This window comes from Nyctereutes procyonoides, unplaced genomic scaffold (assembly GCF_905146905.1).
Source record: "Nyctereutes procyonoides isolate TBG_1078 unplaced genomic scaffold, NYPRO_anot_genome, whole genome shotgun sequence".
Taxonomy (NCBI): domain Eukaryota; kingdom Metazoa; phylum Chordata; class Mammalia; order Carnivora; family Canidae; genus Nyctereutes; species Nyctereutes procyonoides.
This window is the reverse complement of record NW_026575024.1, coordinates 23,464,922-23,492,702: the sequence shown is the minus strand read 5'-3', so window position 1 is coordinate 23,492,702 and position 27,781 is coordinate 23,464,922. Positions and strand designations below refer to the sequence as shown.

Genomic DNA, 27,781 nt, shown 5'->3' with positions numbered 1-27,781 from the left:
AGTGATTGAGAAAAGAGCATATTTGCTGACACAAGAGAGGAGGCGTGAAAAGAAAGCAGGTGGCTGCAGAAGGGAGCATCAGGGAATTGGTCTGAATGGTGTTCCCTTTGGAGGTCAATAAGGCTTTTTCTGTCTGGCTAAGGGACCGACTCCTCAGAGATGGGAAAGCGTGGAGGAGCCAGACCTGGAACAGCTGCTGGTCCGTTTGGAGGAGGAACAACAGAGGTGATGAACCCCAAGCTATCTGCCAGGGTGATGGTGGTGGCCCGGGGGTTGAGAAGGCTGAGGGCAAACCCCTGCCCTGAGTGCTAACGTGGCTAAAACCACAGACCTCAGCTTAGCCCTCCAGTTCCTGGTGATGGAAAATTCCAGTGTGTGTCATCTTACTCCACGAGGTCTAAGGTTGGATCAAGCCTTTATTTTGCACTTGGCTCCCGCCCCTCCCCAGTGCAGGTGTGAGAGTCTAGCAGAGGTGAACACCCAGCTTCGGCTGCACATGGAAAAAGCTGACATGGTGAATAAAGCACTTCGGGAAGATGTGGAAAACCTGACAGTGGACTGGAGCCGAGCCCGGGATGAGCTCAGGAGGAAGGAGAGCCAGTGGCAGATGGAGCAGGAGGTGGGAGGAACAGGGGGCTGGAACTTGGACAGGAGGCTTGCATGCTGGGCACCGCCCTCGTCGGTGCTGGGAAGGGTTAACTTCAGGACCTGCACAGAAGCTGAGCCGTTGCTAAAGTCCCTGACCCTCCTCCCCACGCAGGCAGGCAGCTTTGGGCAGCTTTGCCCTGCTTCAGCTCTCGCCTGACTTCTGTCCTTACCTGCCTAGTTGAGGTTTTGCTGGCAAGTGGTATGACACTCAGAGCAGCTCTGTCCCTGCATGTGTGGCTAGCTTTGCTTTTAGGAGGATCTGAAAGCTTGCTGACTTCCCTCTTCTGGAGGTCTGCATGTCTAGATGCTAAGGAGATAGCTGTTGAAACCAAATGGGGAAGAAAGACCAGACACAGACCTGGGTGGATTTTCAGATCCCAGCTAAAGGAAACTAATATTTCCTGAGCCTTTGCTGTGTGCCAGGTGCCATGCTTGGTGATTTACATGGTATGTCACTTAGTCCTCATTGTGAGTCTTTGGTGATAATGGCAGTGGCAGCTACTGTTTATCTTTTTCTGATCAGCTCAGAGGAAGGTCATATGCCATCATAAGCCCCTTCTTCCCTCCCCTGGGTTGTCAGGAGGAATCCAAGACTCCTATGCTGGCAAAAGGTGGTCCTCTGCCCTTTGATATGACCAGGGTTTCTGAATACACAGTTCTTCAAGGGCTACCTGAAAGGGGAGCACGGTCGCCTTCTTGGTCTGTGGCGGGAGGTGGTGACCTTCCGACGCCACTTCCTGGAGATGAAGTCAGCTACTGACAGGTAAGTGTGGGGATAGGAAGGGAGGTTTGCCCCTACCGATTCTAGATTTAATGACCATGGGCTGCTGTAGAAGCTGGGGATGGGGGTGGGGAGTAGAGAGGATGGAAGAGTGAGTGGGGAGGGATGATATTATTGGATTCAAAGGATTTTCCCCAGACCTGCTCCTCAGGGTTCACTGGGCCTGATCTCCAAGCTCCCTTCACCCATCCCTACTGGAGTCTGCTCTTTCCTTGCTTGTACTCAGAGATCTGACGGAGCTCAAGGCTGAGCATGTGAAGCTTTCAGGGTCCCTGTTGACATGTTGTCTGCGCTTGACTGTGGGCACCCAGTCTCGAGAGTCGGATGGATCTGGGAGACGGGATGGGAGTGAGCCAACCCAGCTGCTGCTACTACTGACCAAGACCCAGGAGCTGGAGAAGGAAGCGCATGAAAGGAGCCAGGAGCTAATACAGCTGAAGAGTCGGGGCGATCTGGAGAAGGCTGAGCTGCAGGATCAGTGAGATGGGTTGGGGTCCTGGGAAGGGGTTGCTGAGGGTGTTGACTCCCTTAGGGAGATAGAGCTGGCAGGGGGTAGGGGGCATGAAGAGCGTTCTCCCACCAGAGAGGAAGGAGAGGTGCCAGAGGGAGTCCAGTCTGGAACCCAGTGCCACAGGGGGGGCTGTGTCACCGCCCTCTGCAGTTCAGTTTCTCTCCTGTTGATTTATAGAGCTAGCTGTGACTATTGTCTCTCAACACCAAACTACTCCCATTCCCAGAACAGCCAAGCTATTCTATGCCTCTCTGCCTTGGTACATACTGACCTTAGCCTGGAATGCTTGCCTCCCTTCTGCCTCCACCTTATCCATTAAGGCATGGTTCTGAGAAGCCTTCTCTGACCTCAATAGCCTGTTAAATTTCTATGCCCAGGTGTGGTCTTTTGACCTGCTTGTTACAGCATTGCTCTCACTGTTTCTGGTTATTTAGCTTTTGTTGTTGATGTTAGGTTCTCCTATTTTTTTAGATTATGATAACATTTATTTTTTATTTTTATTTTTTAAATATTTATTTATTCTTGAGAGCACAGAGAGAGAGAGAGAGAAGCAGAGACACAGGCAGAGGGAGAAACAGGCCCCACTCAGGGAACCCGACACGGGACTCGATCCTGGGACTCCGGGATCACGCCCTGGGCCAAAGGCAGGCGCCAAACCGCTGAGCCACCCAGGCGTCCCTAAAATTTATTTATTTATTTATTTATTAAATTTATTTTTTAAAAAATAATAGTAAAAAGGGCAGGGACAGAAGTCAAGAGCCCCATTGAATTTCTGGACAGGTTTGGGCTTATACCCCATGGCTAGGTTTGTGTCACCACCTATTGACGGTGTATGTAAATAGCAGTTTGTTTTGGTTTTGGTTGCCTGGGTCCTGGAAAGGCAAGGACAGAGACTATGTCTTAGTGAGTCTATGTCTCTGGTGCTTTGCACTTCATTTGCAGTAGAGTAACATTCAGTGAATGTTTGTTGAAAGATACAATCTTTTTTTTTTAAACAAGTTTTACCATTTCTGGTCCTTATTCTTTTTTTTTTTTTAATTTTTATTTATTTATGATAGTCACACAGAGAGAGAGAGAGAGGCAGAGACATAGGCAGAGGGAGAAGCAGGCTCCATGCACCGGGAGCCTGACATGGGATTCGATCCCGGGTCTCCAGGATCGCGGCCTGGGCCAAAGACAGGCACTAAACCGCTGTGCCACCCAGGGTTCCCGAAAGACACAATCATTAAGTGAATGGCCATCCAATTAATGAAGGCTCCTAGAGGTGGTACAGAATAAAATTATTAAGACTTTGAAAAAAAAAAAAAGAATATTTACTCCTGGATAGCATTCATTTAAGAAATATTTATTTAGGGGCACTTGGCTGGCTCAGTTGGTAGAGCATGCAGCTCTGGATCTCGGGGTCCATGTGTTTGAGCCCCGGGCCAGGGGTAGAGATTACCTAAAAAAAAGAAAATCTTAGAAAAAGAAATATTTGTTTAACTACGCATATAATCCCAGATAATAAACTCCAAGATATAGCATTAAGTGACAAGAGTTGTATGATTTCCCTCAACCTTGAGGTTAGTATCACAGAGGTTGACTAAAATCTCCCCCAAACTGCCCCTCCGATTTCCTTATGAAGGACCCTAGGGCTGGAGGGACCTTGGGACTGTCCCATGTGGCAATTCTGATGTTCTTATTGGCTTCAGGGTGCTTGACTTCAAGATCAAGCGAGGCCTGGAAGGGCCTGGGCCAGGGCTTTCCCTCAGCTCTCGCGCCCCCAAACACGTGTTCCAGTCTTGAGATGTGGTAAATCCCTGCATGTGTCTGAGTGGCTTTTGACTCTCCCCTCCCCCTCACCCCCAGTTCAAGGCTATAGCATCGTGTGGCATCCAGGGAATGCAGGGGCTGGGGGTGCCCAGGTGGCTTCGGGGGGCTTTAGGGGGAGTGTCCATTGGGGCTGGGGTATGCTGCATATTAGCTCTGTCCACCATGGTGAGTCTCCTGGGTAACAGTGCTGTGCTCTTCTCTTCAGGGTGACGGAGCTCTCTGCTCTGCTGATCCAGGCTCGGAAGCAAAATGAAGAGTATGAGAAGATGTTAGGGGCCTTGAGAGAGACAGTGGAGATCCTGGTACATGACCCTTTGTTCTGGAAAGGACTTAGAAGTGGGCCTGTATGTTCCTTGTCCTCTATAGACAGATGATGCAGGAGACCAGTTAAATATTCCTTAATAATAACAAACAAACAAACAAAAAATAAATAAATTTTGGCTGAATCTGAAAAAGTAATTAACTCATTCAATTTATTCACTCATTGGTGAGTACTGTGTACCATGCCTACTATATTCCTGGGGAAATTACAATGATGTATGCATGCAGTGGGTCCTCATCAGAGAGAGTGGAACATACACTACAAGGCACAGTGGCAAAAGATGGGGACATGTGAGAGATTAAAAACCAAGAGCTGCTCAGTAGTTGACCAGTCTGTTCTGTGGAAGATTGAGGTTTGTGTCACGGGCTTCTCGGCTTCTCATCTGCCAGAGATACTATCAAAGGGACTCTCTAAGGTTATACTAGATAGAACCTCTGGCTTGATTCTACATTTCTTTTCATTGCTAAGAATTTTCAGATCTCTGTTTTTAGGCAGATCCTGAATGATGATCTGTGTACAAACCTCTAGTCTTATATGAGCTGGGATCGGCAGGGATTCAGAGTCATTTATGCCTTTTTTGGTTCCTTTTGGTCAGAAATTTGCAAATTCAGATGTCCGCAGTGCCCAGATAATGCCAAAGAGTGAGGTGGGTTCAGTTGTAAGGATTCTGGTTGTCCAGCATTATCATAGTTAGTTTTGAGGACAGAAGGGGACACTTGATCTCAATATTAAGGAAACGATGAGGTATAGTAGGGAATGCAGGAGGGTGAAGAGTATGTGTCTCACGTGGAGGAGGTGTTCAGCTTCAGGATATTACTGCCATGTAGCAATGGGGCCTGATATGGCCCATCTGTTAACTTTTTGAGGAAAGCCAGAAGGTCAGAATTTCTCAATTCATAAAACCTCTCAGAATCTCTCAATTTATAAATGTTGGCTCGAGTTTTGTACAGGCCCAAGAAAACATAGTTGCGGGTCTAGTCTTCAGACCTTCACTAACAGGATCAGAAGGAACTGAGGAAATCTTGAGTCTTCTTCAGATTCATTGCTAGCTCTGGGGCTAGGGGTTTCTCTGGACTAGCCTTAGGTCTCAAGCATCAATTTGCTGTTCAGAGACAGCTCCCATTCTTTCTTTTGTGATAGCTGACATGTATTGAGCATTTTCTTTGTGCCAGGCACTATGTTGAGTGATTTACATGCATCCTTTTCACTTAAGCCTCAACACAAACCTGTGAAGTAGTTGCTGTTAATTATTCCTATTTTAAAGAGAAAAGAAGCTCAAAGAAACAGTTGCCTATGGCTACCAAACTAGGAAGTGATTGAGTGAGAACTCTAATTGAGGCAGTCTAATTTAGAGCTCTGATTCACTTATTCTGAACTCTTAATCACCACATCACACTGTCCTCAGAGTCCTGGGACAACAGTAGCAGTCATATGTGGTCAAGGGAAAAAGTAGGGTTGACCACAGAGCCAGAATGAGATTCTGGTTGATTTGGGGGCTGAAATGGTAGATACTTCTGAGAGTTTTGCTCACAGCTCTGTCTTGTTCCCTGTTCAGGAGACAAATCATGCAGAATTAATGGAACATGAGGCATCTCTCAGTAAGAATGCCCAAGAGGAGAAGCTGTCTTTACAGCAGGTGATCAGGGATATAACCCAGGTACTGGTAAGCCTTCTGTTCGTGGGAACCGAGTTACGGCTCACTCCTCCCTAGGCCTCCGTGTTTCTTAGTCATGCCTAGATTTCCACTCTCTGAGATGTTTGGGCTTAGGGTCTTTGAGGAATGAGTTCTCTGAGTGTATCTGAAGACTGGTACCTTAAGGGGTAGCTAAGCATTCACATGCTAGCACTGCCTGCTGGAACAGGCAGGCCCTCCTTATCGCCAGCTGTACTTCTCAGGACAGGGGCTCTGGTCTTTGTTACATCAATATCTTCTTTCTTCATTTCTTCGTTTATTATTACCTCAGAATGCTCTAGCCTTGTTGCTAGTCCTAGGTTTGGGTGACAGAAGGTGAGGAGTTGGAGGAACCAATCCTTTTTTTTTTTTTTTTTTTAAGATTTTATTTACTCCTGAGAGACACACAGAGAGAGGCAGAGACATAGGCAGGGGGAGAAGCAGGCTCCTCCATGGGGAGACTGATGCAGGACTCCATCCCAGGACTCTAGGATCATGACCTGAGCCGAAGGCAGACGCTCAACCATTGAGCCACCCTGGTGCCCCAGGAACCAATCCTTTTTGCTCTTAGATACCCTCCTCTTATGTGCAAGGCAGAGGACCTGAGAAAGAAGACGTCAGGTTTGTCCAGGATGTAGTGTCAGTCTTCTATGTGGATTCTAGGCCTTCGTCAATAGGGTGGTGACTCTGCTGTGTTGGGTTTCAGGTCATGGTGGAAGAAGGGGACAGTATGACCCAAGGCTGTGGTCAAGACAGCTCCTTAGAATTGGACCCTAGTGGCCTCTCATCCCAGTTTGATTCCCAGGACCCAGACAAGGCCCTTACTCTGGTGCGTTCAGTGGTGACTCAAAGACGCCAGGCTGTGCAGGTGAGAAACCACCATTCCTCCTCAGACACGGGTGTGGGTGTCTGAACTGATGTGTGCCCCAGGTAACAACCTTGCCTGGACTGTCCCTTCCACTATGTCAACCAATCATGAGGTGTTTGGTCAGTACTCCCAAGGTGCCCATTAGAATCTCTCGGTGTCTGCCAAGTCATACTTGTGGCTAATGGGTACATTCTCTGTGCCCAATAGTACACCTCACTTTGCATGCTATCTTCATATAGCACTATGCAAAGATAGGCAACTGGAGCCCTCGGAGACCGTGAGTAAGCGTTGCCTGACTCTAAGGGTCCCAGCCAGACTTAGCCATTTCCGTGACGGCACCCCAATGCACGTCTAAAGATGATGGGCTCTGAGACTCTAGGAACCACAGAAGCCCAGTAATCTCTGATCCTCTGTCTCCTCAACTGGCCGCATCTCTATTCTCAGCTTACCCTTGTACCAGGCCTCGGCCCCTGGCCTAACCTCACTCTCAGGCTTCTGCCACCCTGTCTTTGCTCTGCCCTCTTGCTCACCATCTCCCTTTTGTCACCCTCCCTCCCCAGGACCTAAGGCAGCAGCTTTCGACCTGTCAGGAAGCTATGAGCTCTTTGCGGCAGCAGCATAATCAGTGGGAGGAGGAGGGTGAGGCCTTAAGACAGCGTCTGCAGAAGCTCACCGGGGAACGCGACACTCTGGCAGGGCAGACCTCGGACCTACAGGGAGAGGTGGAGTCTCTCAGCAAGTGAGCAGGGGGCTGTTCATCCCTCCCGGCTCAGTCCTCATCCAGCCATTTACTCACTCCTGGACATTTCTGGTTGCCTAACCCTGCCCTCCCTGCCACCCAGGGCTGTTCAGGGCCGTCTTGTGTTCTGCTTATTCCTGCTTACTCAGTTTTGGATCTTTGTGATGATAAACAACAAACAGGTTCCCGCTCAAAAGGGGAGATGAGATCTTTAAAAAGAAACAGACATCTCTCTCCTTTGATCCTATATCTGCTACTAGGAAGGATTTGAGGTTCCAGGGTTTTTGCTCATCTCTGGTCTCTTGTTTCAGGGAGCGAGAGCTCCTGCAGAAGACCAGGGAGGAGCTGCAGCAGCAGTTGGAGGTGCTGGAGCAGGAGGCATGGCGGCTGCGAAGGACAAACATGGAGCTTCAGTTGCAGGGGGATTCTGTTCAGGGTGAGAAGGAGGAGCAGCAGGAGGAGCTGCACCTGGCTGTCCGTGAAAGGGAGCGCCTGTAAGTGTGACTGGTCCCCTTCTGCCTGGGGCTTGATTTTCCCTTCATTTCTACACCCTCTTTCATCCACTCCCATCTCTTAGAAAGTAGAGTCAAAATTGAAGCTTGGCCTGTGGTGGGTTCACATTAGCTTACTGCTCCTTCTTTTGCAGAAGGATAAATATAGAAAGTTCACCCAGGCTTTTCTGAGCACCCCTAGGGGCTGAGACACTGCAGGGGCACAGAAACAAATAAGACACAGGCCTTGATCGCCAGCAGTTCGCAGTCTAATGTTCAAGTAAACAATGAACTGTGGCATGAGGCCAAATGAAGTATGAGTGAAACAGAGCTTCAGACTGGGTCCTTTGGAAGCCTGGGAGTGACAGTTAATAATTGAAAGCCTCACAGAGGAGAGGCCTTTGAGCTGGGCCTTGACATATTTTGATTGGTAGAGAGTGGGAGAGGGGCAAAAGGGACAGATTAGCAAAGAAAAGGATGCAGGTTCATGGCATGTTCGGAGTAGGCCAGGCTGGGTGAAGGGTAGGATTTACCCCAGGTAATAATGGGAAATGAACTGGCTAAGAAAGGGAATTCTAGAATCAAGAGACGTAGCAAATTTATAAATTCTTCTGTTGTAATATCATAGAAAAAGCAAGGACTTTCAAGCTGGCAAAAGTTTGGTTAAAATTATGGCTCCAGGGGGATCCCTGGGTGGCTCAGCAGTTTGGCGCCTGCCTTTGGCCCAGGGCGCGATCCTGGAGTCTCAGGATCGAGTCCCGCGTCAGGCTCCCGACATGGAGCCTGCTTCTCCCTCCTCCTGTGTCTCTGCCTCTCTCTCTCTCTCTCTATGTCTATCATAAATAAATAAATTAAAAAATAAATAAATAAAACATAAAAAAAATAAAATTATGGCTCCACCATTTGAGCAGATTACTTTATTTGTAAAATAGGGATGATAGTATTTACCTTGAAGGATCACCAGGAAGAATAGAGCACCATTTTGTGAAATGCTGGCACAGAGCCTGGCAGATGGTGGGTCTTCAGTAACTGGTATCAGGGACTGTATTCTTCACCTCCATATATCCCCCTCCTCTCCTGTGCTCTAGTTCCTTGCAGCCGGTAGGCACGAATAATAGAATCTTGAAGGACTGCTATAAGAATCATGACTCCTACAAAGAATGGTCTCTCCTATACCTTTAGAAGAATAGACAATCCACAAAGATTGTAATGTTGTGGTTTTTTTTTTTTTTGTAAAGATTTTATTTATTCATGAGAGACACAGAGAGGCAGAGAGAGAGGCAGAGACATAGACAGAGAGAGAAGCAGCCTCCATGCAGGGAGCCCGAAGTGGGACTCGATCCCAGGACTCCAGGATCACACCCTGGGCCAAAGGCAGGCATTCAACCACTGAGCCACCCAGGCATCCCGATAGTTATGTTTTTAAATTTAATTAGTGTGATTCAGTAATACATTTATCAATATTTATTATGATCTGAAAGTCAAAACTATTTAAAAAGACAAACAGAGGCACCTGGTTGGCTCATTTGGTTAAAGCTCCTGATTCTTGATTTTGGCTCAGGTCATGATCTCAAGGTCGTGAGATCGACCCCTGTGTTAAGCTCCTTGCTGGGCGTGGAGCCTGCTTAAGACTCTCTCTTCCTCCCCCTCTGCCCTACCTCTCCCTTTCTCTCTTAAAAAAAAAAAAAAAGACAAACACAGAGATCCTCCTCTCTGCTTCATCCACCTTATTTCCCTTCCTTCTGTAGCCAACCACTTAAATTGCTTTCTTGTTTATCTTTCCAGCTGCTTTATGCAAATATATACATGTAATCTTTTTTTTTTCATGTAATCTTTTTTTAACTAAATTTTATTTTATTTTTTTAAGTAGGCTCCACACCCAACATCGGGTTTGAACTCATGACCCTGAGATTAAGAGTTGCATGCTCTACTGCCTGAGCTGGCCAGGCACCCCTATGCATATTCTTATTTCTCCCAAATATTTTGCTTTTTTCGCTTTACATGTCATGGAGGTCTTAACAGTTTTTAGAGACCTTCTTCCTTCTTTTGCATAGCAAAGGTAATTCGACTCCTATTACCTTTTCGGGTGTGGCTACTCCCTGAGATTGCCCCCAGCCTCCTCTCCTTTCCATCTTAGTCAGGAGACACTAGCAGGTCTGGAAGCCAAACAGTCAGAATCACTCAGTGAACTGATCATTCTTCGGGAAGCCCTGGAGTCTTGTCACCTGGAAGGGGAGCTGCTGAGGCAAGAGCAAACAGAAGTGACTGCGGCGCTGGCCAGGGTGCGTGGGCCTCCATTCCTTGTTTGCTAAGTGGGGTGTATGGCTTAGAAAGTTGTGTTTGTAGGCAAAGGACATGCAGTCTGCCTCGTTCTTCATCCTTTAAGCCATGACCTTCCATATTCCCTGCGTCCCTTACTAGCCTCTGCTTTTGGGTTCTGTCCCTTCCAATGTACTCTCTATGTTGACCTTAGAATGGTTTTCAAAGGTATAAATCCAGTTACGTTGGTCTCCCTCCTGTAACCCATTCAGTTGCTTTGCAACTGCTTGGTGACACATTCAAAGCCCCTCCGCATGTGCCCCAAACTATTTCTAGCTCCTCCTGTCTCCATATCCTGTCCTAACTCCCCATCCACCTTGACTCCTGCCACACAGCACTAATTATAGCCTCAGCTTCACCTGCTTTTTTATGACTCCACTGTTTTTCGTGTACTCTTCCCTTTGCCTAGATTGCTTCTTTCCTCTCCCTCTAACCACATACTATTCTTCACCTCTCAATACCTACCTTCATTACCAGTTCTTCTCCCAAGCACTTCTGACTCCCCAAAACTGAATGAGTTTCCAGAGCACTTTGTGCCTACATTGTCTATGAAGCTATCGTAATTATGGTTGTTTGTACATCTCGGTGTCTGTCTGGCCCTCTATACTGCGAGCTCCTTTCTTCTTGATGTTTGAATGATTGATTGAATGAATGAATGAAGGGAAAACTTGTTTAGAATATAAGGGAAGGAACGGAGCGTTACCTGATCTCTGTACCAGGACAGCAGCAGGTGGCAGGGATGTGAGCTTCTCACTGTGGCAGGAAAGCTGGTACAAGGAAGCCCTTTAACTCTCTTTGTTTTTAGGCAGAACAGTCAGTTGCAGACCTGTCGAGTTCTGAAAACAGCCTGAAGGCCGAGGTTGCTGATCTTCGGGCTGCAACCATCAAGCTCAGCGCCTTAAATGAGGCTTTGGCCTTGGATAAGGTTGGACTGAACCAGCAGCTTCTCCAGGTGAGCAAAGATTTCTCTGACCCACAGAGTAGTTCTGGGCCCTGATAGAAGGCAAGCCAGTGACTGATAAAGCTGATGCCCTTGACAGGGGAGAGTTTGTAATGGATCAGTGCAAGACGGATCAGCTCCTGTCCTGAAATGAGCCAAAGGAACATTGGTGGTGCAGAGGACAGCTAAGACTATAAGGCCTGGGTTTAGCCATTGAAAATAGTCCCCTTTCACTCCTATAGCAGAACCACCTTTGGGCTGTAGGGTAAAATCACCAGGGCCAGGAAGAAGACCCATGTCCTCTGGAAGGAAGACTAGGTGTTTAATTCCATCGCATGGGATAGCAGTAATCACCAGAAAAGAATCTGCCAAAGAGCCTACATCTCAAAGAATCTTCTCTATAGGTTGCAAATTTAACATGTTTCTTCACCACCCATTACCTTAAGCCCTAGAAATGTCCCGGATTTCCTTTATTCTGAATTCTATGAGAGTAGAGTTTTGCCTTTTTAATTGCCATCCCCAGCATCAACCCATCTAGTACCTGAAATACAGCGCCAGAGCAAATGAATGTGTAGCCCCCTCTCATAAAAGCCCTCCTGTGTTCCTCATTGGAGAATAGATTCACATCCCACTGGGATTTCTGTCTTAGCACTTGATCTAAAAACTGTAACCATTTGCCTTTGATGCCTTTCCCATTTTGGCCAGTAGTTAGAACAAGAGAACCAGTCTGTGTGCCACAGAATGGAAGCAGCAGAACAGGCAAGAAACGCTTTGCAGTTGGACCTGGCAGAGGCCGAGAGGAGCAGGGAAGCCCTACAGGAAAAGAACACTCACCTGGAGGCACAGCTGCAGAAGGCAGAGGAGAGGGGGGCTGAGCTGCAGGCAGATCTCAGGACCATCCAAGATGAGAAGGAAGAAATTCAAGAGAAACTAAGCGAGGTAAGAAGATAAAACTAATACCATCACATTAAGGTATCGTGTGTATTCATCATAAAAAATGAAAATTCTACAGAAATGATTCAGAAAGTGAAGAGGTCTTAACTTCCTAAAAATGACCAGTGTTACTAGTTTGGGGTACATCTTCCAGTTTTTCAAGAGAATTCCTGTAAGAATCCTTCAGGTTCCCTACTACTTCACACCCTCCACTTTAAATTAGATGCCTCTTCTGGTTGCTCTGACAGCACCTCCTGCATATTCCAACTGCCACACCACACACAACTCACACTGTATTGTGATTATCCATTTATAGTCTCCACCACTAGACCAAAAGGTCTGGAAGGCAAGGCTGTGTCTTACTTGTTTTTATTCTTTCTTTCTTTCTTTCTTTCTTTCTTTCTTTCTTTCTTTCTTTCTTTCTTTCTTTCTTTTAATATTTATGTATTTATTTGAGAGAGAGAGAACACACAAGCGTGTTGAGAAGGGGGATAGGGAGAGGGAGAGAGACACTTAAACAGACTCCACGCTGAATATGGAGCCAATGTAGGGCTTGATCTCACAACCCTGAGATCAGGACCTGAGGCGAAACCAAGAGTCAGATGCTTAACTAACTGCGCCCCCTGGGCCCCCTATTCCTTTATCTGTTAGTACAATGTTTAACACATAGAGCGACTTAGTAAATTTTTTCTGAACCAATGACTCAGCTCGACGGGCCTCTTTCTCCTCTACCAAACTTCCCACTGCCCTAAAAATGATACATAATCTTCCTTCCCAGAGTCCCTTTCTCAGAGACTGATCGCTTTCTTCCTGATGTTATGTCTATCTGTTATATGTTTTTGCTTAAAACTAAAAGCTCCTTAGAGGTAGTTTCTTGCAGCCCTAACACAGGGTCTTGCACAAAGGAGAGCCATCCTTCCTGGGTTGGGAGTTCTATGGGTTGATGCAGGAAGTAGTATTTGTATGAGTGGGCAATGCTCAGGACTCACAGAGCTGGGCCCAGAATCTCTGAAGGGCCTGTGACCCCAACCTGGCGATAGCAGCCTCTGTCTGTTATAGATTTCTTCCTCTCAGGCACGTCATCAACAGGAGGCAGCCTTAGCTCAGCTGGATCAGCTGCGTCAGGAGACAAAGCGACAGGAAGAAGTGCTTGCTCGAGAAGTCCAGGAGAAGGAGGCCCTAGTACGGGAGAGAGCAGCCCTAGAGGTGCGGCTGCAGGCAGTGGAGCGAGACCGGCAAGACCTCGCTGAACAACTACTGGGCCTCAGGTAGGGCTCAGACCCAGTTCAGCCAAGGGCAGAGAGAGCTTTGCAAAGCAAGGGGTAGCCAAACTAAGTTCCCTGCCCAAAGTATATGGGTCCCAAATGAATTAGGAATTTATAATTGCTCCTTAATTTCTCCGGGTAGTCAGTATGTCAAACCCAAGTCCTCTTAAGGAAGGTTAAGGGACTTGATGGATAAGAACTCTTCCTGATTCTTGAACCTGACAGCTCAGCCAAGGAGCAACTGGAGAGCACTCTGTTTGAGGCCCAACAACAAAATTCTCTGGTAGAGGTCACGAAGGGACAGCTGGAGGTCCAGATTCAAACTGTCATTCGAGCCAAGGAAGTAATTCAAGGTGAGACCCCAACTGGGGTGGGGGGCACTTCATTCTTTGGGGATGGTCCAGATTCAAACTGTCATTTGAGCCAAGGAAGTAATTCAAGGTGAGACCCCCAACTGGGGTGGGGGGCTCTTCATTCCTTAGAGATTTTGAAAACTAGGAAGGCAGTGGGAAGTTATCACACATCCTTCTCCAGCCAGGCCCAGGGCCTCCGTGATGGAAGTTGCTCATGAGGTCTGGGGAGAGGGGTGAAAGAAAGGGCAGATGCCTGGTGAGAGATCACCTGTCACTGGCACCTTAGGGGAAGTGAGGTGCCTGAAGCTGGAACTGGACAATGAGCGGAACCGGGCAGAACAAGAGCGGGAGACAGCAGCCAGACGGCTGGCCCAGGCCGAGCAAGAGGGGCAGACTGCCCTGCAGCAGCAGAAGTCAGCCCACGAAGAGGAGGTGAACCGGCTCCAGGAGAAATGGGTACGTCTTGGATGTGGCTGGGGACAGGAGAGGCACACATGGCCTCCCTTCAGTGAGTATTCCACCTGCTGGCTCTTGGGCCAAATATTGCTGCTTATAAAGGTGAAATCTGAATAGAACTAACCTGGCCACCAAGGTGCAAAATCCAGTTTCTAGCTGTTAAGTGAGTAATATATGGAGAACACCGAGAACAATTCCTGACATATAGTAAACTCTCTATTTGTGTTAGCTGTTAGTGTTGTTTTGGTGTGTACAGAGAATTAAGCATGGGTTCTGGGACATAGGGTTGTTAAACTGGCCCCAGGCTGTAAAGGAGCAGAGGAATGTCTTGGACCCTTTCTTGGCTAGATATTCTTGCTGTTTCCTTCTGTGGGATTTTTTTGTTTTGTTTTCTCTCTTCCTTTCTCTCCTTTTTTCTTCCCCATTTCTCTCCTCTTTTCTCCCCCCGCCCCAGGTTTATCTTTCTATTGAGGGCACTCTAGCCCAGGGCTTTTGGTAAAGGGCCACCACGTACTAAGCTTTGTGGACCTTATGGTTTCTGTCATAATTACTCACCTCTGTTGTTGTAGTACAAAAGCAGCCATAGATAATATGTAAACACTCTCTGTGTGTTTGTATGACTATCATAAAAAAAAAGATAATATGTAAACAAATGAACATTCTGTGTTCATAAGTGTAGCACTGAAATTTGAACTTCATCTAATTTTCACATGTTACAAATTTTTTTTTTTAATTTCTTTTCAACCATTAAAAATGTAAAAACCGGGATGCCTGGGTAGCTCAGTGGTTTAGCACCTGCCTTTGGCCCAGGGCATGATCCTGGGGTCCTGGGATCGAGTCCCACATCAGGTTCCCTGCATGGGGCCTGCTTCTCCCTCTCCCTATGTCTCTGCCTCTCTCTGTGTGTGTCTCTCATGAATAAATAAATAAAACCTTTAAAAATAAATAAATAAATAAATAAATAAATAAATAAATAAATAAATAAATAATAAAAATGTAAAAACCATTATTAGGTCACAGGCCATATAGCAGCAGAAGGATGGACAGATTTGGCCCACATGCCATATTTTGTTGACTCCCGGTTAGCCCTTTGGAGGTCCAGCTTTATATGGGAATCTTCTATTGACTCCCTACCCTTGTCTTCTGTTTTCTTTTCTCCACATAGCATTAAAATGAATTTCAAGGCTATTAGGTATAGTAAATGCCTCCAGTGGAAAGCCAGTTCTGTGCTGATTTACCTCTTTGGATCCCAAGTCTTGCTTTGATTTTTGACTCCTATGAAATTATGGCTGGCTCACTTACACATTAAAACATTAGATTTAAGGGATGCCTGGGTGGCTCAGCGGTTGAGCATCTGCCTTTGGCTGGGGTTGTGATCCCATGATCTTGGGATTGAGTCCCACACTGGGCTCCCTGCATGGAGCCTGCTTCTCCCTCTGCCTCTCTCCCTCTCTGTGTCTCTCATGAATAAATAAATAAAATCTAGGAAAAAAACCCCATAGATTTAATATTTTATCCAAGATGTTTTGCCATTTCGTGGGTGGAGGGGGTTAGAGATCATATTTGTCAGGTTTCTGGAAATGGAAGTTGACTTGTGCTTTGTGTGTATTTGTGATTTGACTCTTATTACAAGGCAGACTTGCTGGCAAGATGACAGACGTTTGCTGGTTTTGGGAATTATGTGCCTAAAGTAGGTAACTGAATTATTTGTTGAATGGTGTCCAGAAGGCACTTTGCCCAGCAAGAATCAGGTGTACCCTCTAAGGAAAACCCTACAAGTGAAAGATGCAATAAAGTTTCTGAATGATGAGTTACCACTTGACAAAGGCTTCTCTGAAAGGATTGACTATCTCATGGCCATACCTGAGTCATGGGAGGGCCTCTTCCATCTTTTCTTTTCCTCATTCAGATAATCCCCCTGAATTCTGATTGTCTGACTTTATAATCTCCCTACTAATTAAAAAAGGTTGACTACTCTCTTGACTTTTGAGAGTCTATTTGTTTTATTTATTTATTGTTTTTTAAGTAAGCTCTATACCCAATGTCGAGCTTGAACTCACGACCCTGAGGTCAAGAATCAAACGCTGTATTGACTGAACCAGCCAGGCCACCCCAAGAATCTGTTAATTTTAACTGTGACTTGCTTCTCCTGGAATCCTAGCAATTGGAAAAACTTTTAGAAGCTATAGTCTTCACATTCTTCCACCTGGTGCCTGGACCCACTTTAATTCTAGTGATAGTGGGCACTTATTAATCACTTGCCCATGCCAAGTGCCATGCTAAATGCTACTTATATTATTTCAAATAGCCTACCTATGACTGGTAAGGAAATTGAAACTTCAAGAAGTCACTCAGGGTCACATTGCTAATAAACAGTAGAGCAGGGATTAAGCATCTTTTAACCATTCGTGCTGTGGTCAGTGGTTGCTTAGCTTCAGTTGTATTCTGCCAGTGGCTGCTCATTTATTTTTATAGATCTAGTTATTGGAAAATTATTCCTTATATTGAGCCAAAATCTATTCATGTGAAACAAATCAGTGTTAGGTTTGCGTGAAATCCCTTACCAACACGGTTGCTCTCCTCTAGACATGTTACCCATTACTCATGACCCAGTGTGCAGAATATTCTGATCCACAGCCTAGCTGGCAACCCTAGACTATTACTTCCTGGACATCACAGAATTGGCTCTTCCAGTAGCCATACACACTTGTAACTCAAATTGAGCAAATAGGTCAGTTTTGTGTTTGTTTGTTTTTTTTAACACTTACTACTATTAAAATCCATCTTTCCCATATTTCCCATATTTTTACAGCTGGCTTTTTGAATCAGAGGGTAAGATTTGATATTCATAGTTGTTCTATAATTGTAGCATTATAAATTGCTGTTCTTAGGCATCTTAACAGTGCAGTAGCTGAAACGTGATTCATTCATGCGTTGTGGAGTATTCATTATGTGCTGGCACAGTGGTGGGACCTGAGGATACAGTGGGAGCAAAGTAGATGTGGTTCTCCTTATGGAGCTTAAGGCCTCAAAGGGAAGACAAGTATTAAACAAGTTAATATGCAAATAAGTAAGGGATGATGTAAGATCTAAGTAGACAAAGAACTGGGTGTTACAAAAGGAACAAGGAGACCTGTTGCGAATGTGTGGTCTGGGAAGGCCTCTCTGAGCAAACATTATTTAGGCTGTGAGGAACAGTGGTGTCGGGGGCAGGCAAGGGCATTCCAGGGAGATGGAGAGCAGGAGCAAAGGCCTTAAGGTATGAGGGTGTGTAGTGTGCCCGAGGTCCTGAAAGGAGGCCAGTGTGGCCAGGGGGGGGGGGGCACTGCACGAGATGATGTTGGGAAGGAGTGAAACCCAAGGAGCATTCCCATGAAATGAATGTATAACTTGAGCTTGGACACATTTTAAAGGAAAGGTTCTGGGAACTGCTAACGTGATGAATCATGTCGACAGGTGTTAAATATGGAGTGCTTTCCATGTACTTAAGATGCTCTACTGACTTATCTCAATCCTCAGAGCAACCTGAATTGCTCTCACTGTATTTATAGATGAGGAAACTGAAGCACAGAAATGTGATTGACATTAACTAAAGTCGCTCAACAGTAGTGACCATAATCCGGAGGCACCTGGAGGTCTCACACAGTTGAGCATCTACCTTAGGCTCAAGTCATGATCCCTGAGTCCTGGGATCAAGCCCCAAATCAAGGCTTCCTGCTCACCAGGGAGTCTGCTTCTCCCTCTCCCTCTTCCTATCTCTCTGCCTACTTGTGTTCTCTATCAAATAAATACATAAAATCTTTAAAAAAAAAAAAAAAGAAGACCATAACCCAGGCAGCTGGGTTCGAGAGCCCTTCACTACTATCTTGGGAACTAGGAGAGGATCCTGGGTTAGTCTAGGGGATCAAGTAAGACTTTGGTCACTGGTGGACCTCTGGAAGGACCAGGATGCCCTGTTCTAAAGCTCTTGTATGGCAGGAGACATCCTAACAAGGCTCAACCTGACTTTTCAGGAGGCTTATCCACCACCCTGAACAGGGGGAGTGGGCAACAGAGAACTAATCTGTCTCCTCAGTTCATGGTTATAACCATCAACCGTGGTGTGGTTGGTTTAAAATAACAGATATTTATAGGTTATATTAGGGACAGTTGCACTTTAGAAAACACGTTTTCATGTATTGTATCACTTGGGTTTTTAAATCTCATTTGATTCTCCTAAAATTTAATAAGATAGATAAGGCAGGAGTTAGCAACCTCACTTTATCGAGGGGGAGACCAGCAGAGGGAGAGATACCAAAGACGCTCAGCTGGGGAGGGCGGACCTCCACTCCAGCCCTCCCCCTGCCTCTTCTCCTCACCCACTGTGTTCTAACCCTGCTTCCCTCACATGACCAGGAGAAGGAGCGCTCTTGGCACCAGCAGGAACTGGATAAGGCCCTGGAGAGCCTAGAGAAGGAGAAAATGGAGCTGGAAACGAGGCTGAGGGAACAGCAGGCAGAAGCCGAGGCCATCCGGACACAGAGGGAGGAAGAACGGGCGGAGGCAGAGAATGCCCTCTGCCAGGTGGGAAGCTGGGGAGATTGGAGCTGTGATCCCCCTCCTTCTGACCACTTCCTTTTCTACTCCCAAGAGTGCTGCCACAGGGGGCTTCCAGACGAGAAGTACCTGTTCACTTTGCTGCTCGTGAGCAGGGTGACCAGTGCTGTTAGCTGCAGGACCAACAGTGTATCACACTTCCTGAGGGAGGGCCGATGTTCACCACATCCTGTCAGCTTGCAAACCAGTGACAATCTTTGCACTTCCTGGTTCCTGACAAGCAGGTCCAGACCTTCTTTGGCCCTCAGCCCCCTCCCCATTTGCTGGATGAGGCCCAGAGTAGCTGGGATGTGTTTCTGGCCCAGCAGATGAGCATGATGACCCCTGATGTAGCAAGCCCTTGGCTTCCTGCCCCTCTGCAGATGCAGCTCGAAACAGAGAAGGAGAGAGTGTCCCTCCTGGAGACCCTGCTGCAGACCCAGAAGGAGCTGGCAGATGCCAGCCAACAACTAGAGCGGCTGAGGCAGGACATGAAGGTCCAGAAGTTAAAGGAGCAGGTATGGAGAGTGGATCTGGGTGGGGAAGAAAGGTGGCATCGACATGCTCCTTTGGCATGGACCAGTTCTATGGTGCTTTTTTGTTTGAGGTCCTGGGCATGGTGCTGTCACAGCAGGTGGCATGACATACACAGTCCCTGTCCTCAAAGAGCTCGAGTTCTAGTGGCAGAGCAGACGAAAATGAGCAGATAGAGATAAATGAGATAATTGTGGGTCCTAATAAATGCTGTAAGGGAAATGGTTAGGGTGAAGTAATTGAGAGGGATTCACCAGAGGCCACTTTGAACAAGGTGGTTCAAAAGGGGTAGGGCTCACCGAGAAAGTGGCATTTGAGCTGAAGCATGAAGGTTGAAAATAGGCCAGCCCCAGGCAACAGTAGGGACAGACCCTGAAAGCATTATGCTGAGTGTAAGAAGCCAGTCACAAGAGGCCACACAGCACATGGTTCCATATGTAGGAAATGTCCCAAATAGGCAAATCTACAGAGGCAGCAGATGAGTAGTTGGGAGAGAAGATGGGAATAGGGAGGGTACAGGCTTGTTTTCTTGGGTGATAACAGTATTCTAAAATGTGGTGCCCGTTGTCCAACTCCGAATATTCTAAAAACCATCGATATGGTTAACCATTATATACCTAAATGGGTGAATTATATATGTGAACTATATCTCAATACCGGGATCCCTGGGTGGCGCAGCGGTTTGGCGCCTGCCTTTGGCCCAGGGCGCGATCCTGGAGACCCGGGATCGAATCCCACATCAGGGTCCCGGTGCATGGAGCCTGCTTCTCCGTCTGCCTGTGTCTCTGCCTCTCTCTCTCTGTGACTATCATAAAAAAAAAAAAAAAAAAAAAGCCCATTTATTTATTTATTTATTTATTTAAGAATTTATGTATTTTAGAGAGAGAGCTTGAGCAGGGGGTGCAGAGAGAGAGGGAGAAGCAGGCTCCCTGCCCAGCTGGGACCCTGCTAGATCCCAGGACCCTGAGATCATGACCTGAGCTGTCCAGGCACCCCTCGGTAAAGCCTTTAAAAAAAAAAAGCCAGCTATTTGAAGAATAGTTTCAGCAAGGGAAATAGCCATCATAAGGGCAGTGAGAGACAGGGGCTTGAGGAGTGCCAGGACAGAAAGGAAGCCATGTGACTCCAGCATGATAGGGTCAGGGGCAAGTGAAGAGATAGACAGGAGCCCAGGAGCTCTTGGTCAGCCATGCTAGGAGCTTGGAATTTGTTCTAAGGGCAGTGGGAAACTGTTGGATGGTACTTTAAAAAATACTTTAGCTGCTTTGTGGAGGGGTGTGTGTGTGTGTGTGTGTGTGTGTGCGCGCGCGCGCGCGCGCATGCATGTGCGCAAGTGGTGGTGACATGAAGTGGTTGTAGGGATACGCAATAGAAGCCTGCAGCAGTGGTCCGGGTGAGGGACTGCTACCAACTCGGGTGCTGACAGAGAAAGCCAGGGTGAGTCAGCACGCTTTGTGAGGGAGGAAAGGGAGCAGGAGGTAAGGGTTGAGGTGGCATGGTAAAAAGAGTGTGGATTGCTGGGTCCTGCCTCCGCTTTTGCCAATCCAATTGAAAACCCAGTATCTGTATGACATAGATTGTAAGACATGAGCCCCAGTGGGAGCTTTCTTCTGCTCATTGTGGTCTTCTCCTTTTGCAGGAGACCACTCAGATCCTGCAGACCCAGCTCCGGGAGGCTCGGGGGGAGCTGGAGCAGGTAGCCCAGCAGAACAGAGATGACCTTGTTGCTGTCCAAGAAGAGTGCGGGGCCCTGCTGCAGGCGAAGATGGACCTGCAGAAGCGGGTGCCTCCTTCTCTCTCCCAGTCCTGCAACCCTTCCCCAGCATAGCCTGGCTCTTCCCCTCCTTCTGCTTGGGAAGGAGTGGAAAACAGAAGGGTGCTTACAGCTGAGCCCGTGCCCTTGCAGCCCTGAGATAGTCATCTCTCCCTGTGGCAACCACAGAACTTAGATTTTCTCAGGCGGTCGTTCTTCCCACCCTCCCCCAGAGATCAGATATTTTAAAATATCATGTTGCTTTTCCTACTCTGATTGCTTTTCCTTTTCAGAATCGTTTATCAGTTGGTGTTCTCATTGTTTATTTTAAAAAAAATACAATCACTATACACTTGCCTATCACTTATCACTTGGCCTTTGGGTGATTCTATTCAGCCAAGATTTTGATTTGTGCCTGCCTTTACACAGCAGATGTGAGGCTGGGAGACAGCGGTGAGGCTGAATGTTACTGGGGGAGGGGTGGTCAGAATAGTATGTAAGCATTGGCAGAAGCCCCCCGAGCATTGGAAATGGGCCAGTGACTGTGGCCTCGAAGGACCCTGGAGCCCTATGTGAGAAGTGTCTTCTTGCTGGCCCCGTGCCCTTGATCCTCATGCCATTATCTTTCCAGGTGGAAGACTTGAAGTCTCAGCTGGTTTCCAGAGATGACTCCCGGAGGCTGGTGGAGCAGGAGGTTCAGGAGAAGCTGAGGGAGGCCCAGGAGTATAGCCGAATTCAGAAGGAGCTGGAGAGAGAGAAAGCCAGGTAGGCTTGATAGTCCACGGAGTAGCTTTTGCCTGTCCAGCCACTATGGTCACTGTGAGATAGACAGGCCTTTGCTCAGGCAACCTGGCATCTCATGTCTCTAGCCCTGGACTGTATGGGTAGCCATGTAGAGAGGATATGGTTCCTGTCTTCAAAGCTTATACTTCAGGTAGTATACTTTGAGAAAACACATTAGTGATAAACAGGACAGCATGGTTCCTGCCTCAGTAGAATATATGGTTTTGTGGGGAAGACGTGATTAAGTAATCATCCAGATAAATCATTGCTGGTTACATTACATGGTGTGAAGGGAAGAAACAGGATGCTGAAGTAGAGGTAAAGGTGAGGATGTACTTTAGATTAAGGTTTTAGGGAAAGCCTTCCTTCCCTTAAAGGGGAGGGGAGGTTGCCTTTAAACCGATCACTGAGGATAAGCTGAAAACAGCCATGCAAAGGGGTGAGGGAAAGTTCTGTGGTAGGTTAGAAATCTCAGTGGCCTGGAGGCAGATCTATACTGAAGATCTTTGGGGATACCAGAAGCACTATATGACCAGAGCCTGGTGAACGAGGACAGGGTACATGACCTGGGCAAGTCTGCATCGTTTGGGATTTGTGGGCCACAACCAGGAGTGTGTCATTTATTTTGGGTTTAGTAGGAAACCAAACGAGGGTTTTAAGCAGGGAAATTGACATGGTCCCGTTTATGATATATCAGAAGAGAATGATGGCAGGAAACCTCAGGAGTGAGATATGGCCATCCAGGTGAAGTGCGGCGTGTCTCCTCAGTGACGTAGGAGTTTGAAGAGGGACAGATCCTCTTGTTGAAACAATCACAGGGAGCTAGACAGGGTTAGGAGGTGGATGCGGTTGTTTGCTGGAGAGATACTAAGGATGCACAAGGGTAGGAGTAGTGGGGAAGGGGAGGAGGGAAGGAGCTCAGGGAAGGAGCTCAAGGGACATTGAGGGTGTTGGAATTCATTATATGTCATCACCGATTGGACATAAGTGGGATGAAGGGAGAACTCTCTGATGTGGTCAGGGCCACCAAATTAGAACATTGGGTGGATAAAGGTGCCATTCGCTGAGCTAGGGAGCAGGGTAGAGGGTGACTGGGGAGAGGGGGGTGCAGAGGGGATGGGAAGAACTGGATATGTTGAATTTGTGGTATTACACAGGTATTTCTGGAATTTGCCAGAGAAGAAGAAACTGAAGCTAAAAGGTGATATCAGGTCCGTGAAGTACCTAGGAGCACTCAGTGCTCAACAGATTCTAGCTTTTATTGTTACGCTGTAATTGTTCTCTCACAATTACTCTTTTAAGTATTAATGCTGCATTTAGCATAGTCAGATGTGAAAGGAGTTATTGATTCCCTAAGAAAATGACCTTAACCCTCTGGCCTCTCTGTAGCCTGATTCAGTCGCTGATGGAAAAGGAGCAGAGACTCCTTGTTTTACAAGAAGCTGACTCTGCTCGACAACAGGAGCTGAGCTCCCTGCGCCAGGACATGCAGGAGTCCCAGGAAGGGCAGAAAGAGCTCAGCACCCAGGTACTTCCCATGCTGCCTGGGGCGCCATTCCTTGGTGGAGGCCTCTTCCTGGAGTGCGGAAGGCTATTGTTCAGGATCGTTTCATAAGAGGACGGTTCTCTTGTTCCATTGTACAAGGTGTGCTGGGACCTCAGCAGCCCTGGCAGGAGGTGCAAGTCAGAACTGGGCAGGGCTGGGGGCTTGAGAACCTGACCCAGAGTTGAGAACAGAACCTGGTGCCCAAAGGGGTGGGTGGAGCTCACATAGGCCTAGACCAAGCATGGCTACATCTAAGTGTGCTTGGTCAGCTTGGCAAGACACAGCAGTGGAACAGGTCATTACACAGATCCGGGAGGCAGCAGCAAGAAAATTTCAGGATTCAGTCTGCTCATAACCCCAGACCTTGGGCACAGAGGGGAAAACTAAGCCGGTCAGAGATAGAAAGTAGACCAGAGCAATGAAAGGCCAGGTCCAGTCATTAGACAGTGCTGGATTTGCTCCCAGCAATCCTGCTTCTAGGTTACATGGGCATTCGTTTCTTCATCCATCAGACAAGAATAACTCTTAGCCACTTTAGGAATGTGTGGTGTCAGAACACAGTAGGCATTTTATAAATAGTAGCCATCATTATTGTGACTAGTCTTCTTTGGGCGGAGTGTCAGGGTTTCAGGCAGAGTTCTGATTGTAGCAGGGAGTTGGCATTGCTGCCAGGGGAACTAGGGCCACAGCCCATTTGCATCACCTAGGCCCATGTGTCAGGAGTCAGTTGGTGGACAAACAGGTCAGATTGAGAGTAACACTCATTCCAGAGCCTTCCTTTCTGCTGGAGAGCTGATCAAGGCCCTGATCAAGGCGAGCATAGGCTGGGTAGGGTCTGATGAGAAGGTGTCCACTCCCTGCTTAGAGTGATGACACTTCCTTCCTTTCCTGGCAGGTGGAATTACTGAAGCAGGAGGTGAAGGAAAAGGAGGCTGACTTTCTGGCTCAGGAAGCACAACTGCTGGAGGAGCTGGAGGCATCTCAAGTAACAGAGCAGCGGCTGCGAGCTTCCTTGCGGGCCCTGGAAGCCAAGGCAGCCCAAGTCCAACTGCGACTGCGCAGCACAGAGAACCAGTTGGCAGCTCTGGTGGCAGAGCAGCAGCCGGGGCACCAGGCCCAGGCCCAGCTGGCCAGCCTCTGCTCTGTCCTGCAGCAGGCCTTGGGGTTTGCTTGTGAGAGCAGGCCTGAGCTGCGTGGCGGGGGAGACTCTGCTTCCCTCTGGGGCCCCGAGCCAGGTAAGCCGGCAACCCAAGGACTCAGTCCTTTGGCCAAAGCCAGGCCTGTTTCCCTTGGGGGGAGATAGAAGGGGCCTCTGGTTCTTTAGGCAGTATTGCATCAAGGCTAAGGCCACAGACTCTGGAATTCAGTCAGAGTCTAAACACCTGCTCTGCCATTTGCTAGATGTGTACTTGGGCAAGTCACCTATCCTCTCTGAGCTTGATTTTTTTTTTTTTTTTTGAGAGAGAGAAAGAGAGCTTGTGCACACATATGTGAGCTCACTCGTGTGCAAGCAGGGGAGGGCTAGAGGAAGAGGGAGACAGAGTCTTAAACAGACTCCCCACAGAGCTCAGAGCCTGACATGGGGCTCGATCTCACAACCCTGAGACCATGACCTGAGTTTAAGCAACTACACCACCCAGGCACCCCATCTCAGGATTTTTCTAAAGAGTTAATGCGATTACATAAGTAAAATAGGTCACACAGTTCCTGGCATTTACTAAATGCCTAACAAATGATAGCTAGCATTATCAAGTGCCCACCATAGCTCCTGGCACATAGGAACACAGAAAGTTCACGATGAATGAACTGCTCAAAGGCGTTCTTTGGGGACAGGAGGGATCCGTAGGAAGGCCATGGCCAGATCTGGGGAGGTTTGGCTGTTTCTTTCATAGTGAAGCCAAGCAAGGATGTGTTTTCTCATTTTTTCAGACCAGAATGGAACTGGGATCCTCCTTAAGAGAGGGTCCCTCCTGACAGCTCTGTCAGCTGAGGCAGTGGCATCTGCCCTCCAGAAACTTCACCAAGACCTATGGAAGACTCAGCAGGCCCGGGTATGCTGCTATGCTCTCCTTCCTTGAACTCTTCACTCCCTGGCAGAGGACTCATGAAGCAGTTTGAGCTGTTTTATTCCCAAAATGAAGTTGGGATGAGTTCCACCCCAACACTCTCTACCTGGGCAAGCATGAGCATGGCATTTGGTTTCCTGGGCCTGGGTTTCACTAGCCAACTGAGGCAAACCATGCCTGCCTTGGGGTTGTGAGGAGGGTAGGGAGGGAGGGATCTGAGTGGGCTCTGAACTATAAAAGCCTGGAGAAATGAGGGATATTGTTATGTATCATTTTCCCTTTAGCTCTGATTTATTTATTCTTGGTGCCAGTACCTCCAAGAAAAACCTGACAAAACTGGGGACCACTAAGATTTGAGGTTGCCATTTATAGATTGAACTAAATGTCTCATAAATTCCACCTCTCAGTGAACCAATCATTCAATAAAAATTGAATGCCACCTATATGCCAGCCTTATGAGCTGATGGTATGGGAAGGAGAAAGACCAGGTTTCCACCCTCGAGAAGGCTGAGGAAGGAAACTGAATTCTAAAATAAGCAGAACTGATAGAATTAATCGGATCAATAACAGATGTAAATAGTGATAATAGGAGGAAGGGACAATTCATTCTTACTTGGGGAGGGTCACAGGGAAGGAAGAAGTGACCTTTGAGCTGAGCTTTGAAGTTGGAATTTGGGGGGAGAACTGACCCTGAGCTCAGCAGGGTCAGACAGGGATTCTAGGCTCCAGTCAGTTGGAGCAGAGCCTGTCATCACTCCAGAGAGCCATCTAGGAATAGATCCACAGGGCAGAGCCCACAGAGGCTGAAGGGGAGGAGGGGGGTGCTTGGGTCCGGAGCTGGGGTAGTTTTGTGGAAGATGAGGAGCTTAACCTCACCCTACCTTTCCCAGGATGATCTGCGGGAGCAGGCCCTGAAGCTGGAACAGCGTCTCACTGATACAGAGGCCGAGAAGAGTCAGGTCTGCACAGAATTGCAGGATTTGCAGAGACAACTCTCCCAGAACCAGGAAGGTGAGAAGCTCAAGGCAGGCAGGGAGGTTTGGAGGGAAGACAGAGGAGATGCCGAAGTCCAGAAGGGGCAGCTGCTCTTCACTGCTCACTCACAACTGTGAGAAGCTACTTAGAGACCTCTCCAAAGGGGTGATGACTATTTTTCTGTTTCGAGGGCCATTCTGGAAGGAGGGAGACAGAGGGAGACAGAGTGGCTGAAGTGAGGGAAGTTCCTGGCTAGGCTTCTACTTTCTCTGTCCACAGATTTAAAAACTAGCTACCTAGGGCCAGGACTGTGAGAAGGTTATAAAATTCTGTCTTTTGTCATTTATCCACGATAACTTTTGTCATCTCCAACTATGTCGTCAAAATTATTAACCTTTGACAGCACAAGGATTATGGGCTTGTTTGGGAGATAGCAAAGTGTGAGGATCTAAGGAGAATGTCCCCCTACCGCAGCCAAGTGTATGGGTGGTGACTACTTGGAAAAAAAAAGAGAGGGAGGGTCTTGGGGGCCAAGGCTCCATTGTAGAAGAGAAGAGGACAGCTTGGGGAGGGAATCTGGGCCTTGAAAATATCCCAGAGGGCTCCCTGAGAGCTGGGTTCTGGTGCATTTTTCAGAAATGAGGGGGCAGCCAATAGAGTGACACCAGTCCCTAGGAACCTCTGCAAATCATAGAACTGGAACCTAGAAAGGACCTCCAATGTCCTCTAGTTCACCCCTGCTTGGAACTCAGGGTTGGCGATCTCTACGTGATCAGGGTGAGGCAGTGTTGGGAGGATAGTCAGGCAAGTGCTGGCACTGGGCAGCAGACACAGATGTGAGCGCGGATGCTGCAAGGAGCCTAGACAACCAGGAACAGCTGGCAGATGGGTGACAGGTCTGCGAAATGATGTAATTCTCTCCTTCTTAGCCTTCTTCCCCTTTGATTCTGTTCCTCACCATCCTTCTGCCTCTATATCCCTCTTTTCCTCCACTCTCAACTCTGGGCCCTGCTCTACCACCTTCTCTCTTCCCAAAGAGAAATCCAAGTGGGAAGGAAAACAGAACTCCCTGGAATCTGAGCTGACTGAACTGCATGGAACTGTGGCATCATTACAGAGTCGTCTACGGCAAGCAGAGCTGCAGGGACTAGAGGCCCAGGTGAGGTGGCCCTGATCTGGGGGAGGGAATTTCTTCAGGAGGAACCCTCAGGGGCCAGGCTCCAGACCACTTCGGCTTATGGTCATAACCCATCCATATGTCATGTCCAACGTCCTTCAGCAAAGGTCTGTTTCCCTGGCTGTCTCCCTGTCCCTGAGGCCCATTAGGAAGGCCCTGGTGAGTTTTTCTGAACTGAGGTAGAAATTTTTGTCCCTTGTCCCGAAAGACCAGAATCTGGGATGGCTCGTTTGTATCAGGCTTTCTTTGGACCTAGCAGAGC

General features: G+C 47.7%; 1 protein-coding gene across 10 annotated transcripts in view; it reads left to right on the top strand.

Moving 5' to 3' along the window:
• The window catches only part of CEP250 (centrosomal protein 250), a 48,528-nt gene that overhangs the window by 11,063 nt on the left and 9,684 nt on the right, over positions 1-27,781 (top strand). For 4 of the 10 annotated variants that reach the window (XM_055300337.1, XM_055300373.1, XM_055300328.1 and 1 more), the window contains exons 4-27: positions 143-225; positions 454-619; positions 1,305-1,411; positions 1,656-1,907; positions 3,958-4,054; positions 5,630-5,737; positions 6,453-6,614; positions 7,175-7,353; positions 7,665-7,847; positions 9,982-10,126; positions 10,969-11,115; positions 11,812-12,042; positions 13,096-13,304; positions 13,527-13,654; positions 13,941-14,110; positions 18,506-18,673; positions 19,069-19,203; positions 20,859-21,002; positions 21,604-21,737; positions 23,145-23,283; positions 24,197-24,536; positions 25,231-25,352; positions 26,258-26,378; positions 27,380-27,501. In XM_055300337.1, coding sequence (XP_055156312.1) covers positions 143-225; positions 454-619; positions 1,305-1,411; positions 1,656-1,907; positions 3,958-4,054; positions 5,630-5,737; positions 6,453-6,614; positions 7,175-7,353; positions 7,665-7,847; positions 9,982-10,126; positions 10,969-11,115; positions 11,812-12,042; positions 13,096-13,304; positions 13,527-13,654; positions 13,941-14,110; positions 18,506-18,673; positions 19,069-19,203; positions 20,859-21,002; positions 21,604-21,737; positions 23,145-23,283; positions 24,197-24,536; positions 25,231-25,352; positions 26,258-26,378; positions 27,380-27,501 — 3,792 coding nt within the window. The other 6 variants (XM_055300364.1, XM_055300347.1, XM_055300356.1 and 3 more) reach the window with 6 other exon arrangements.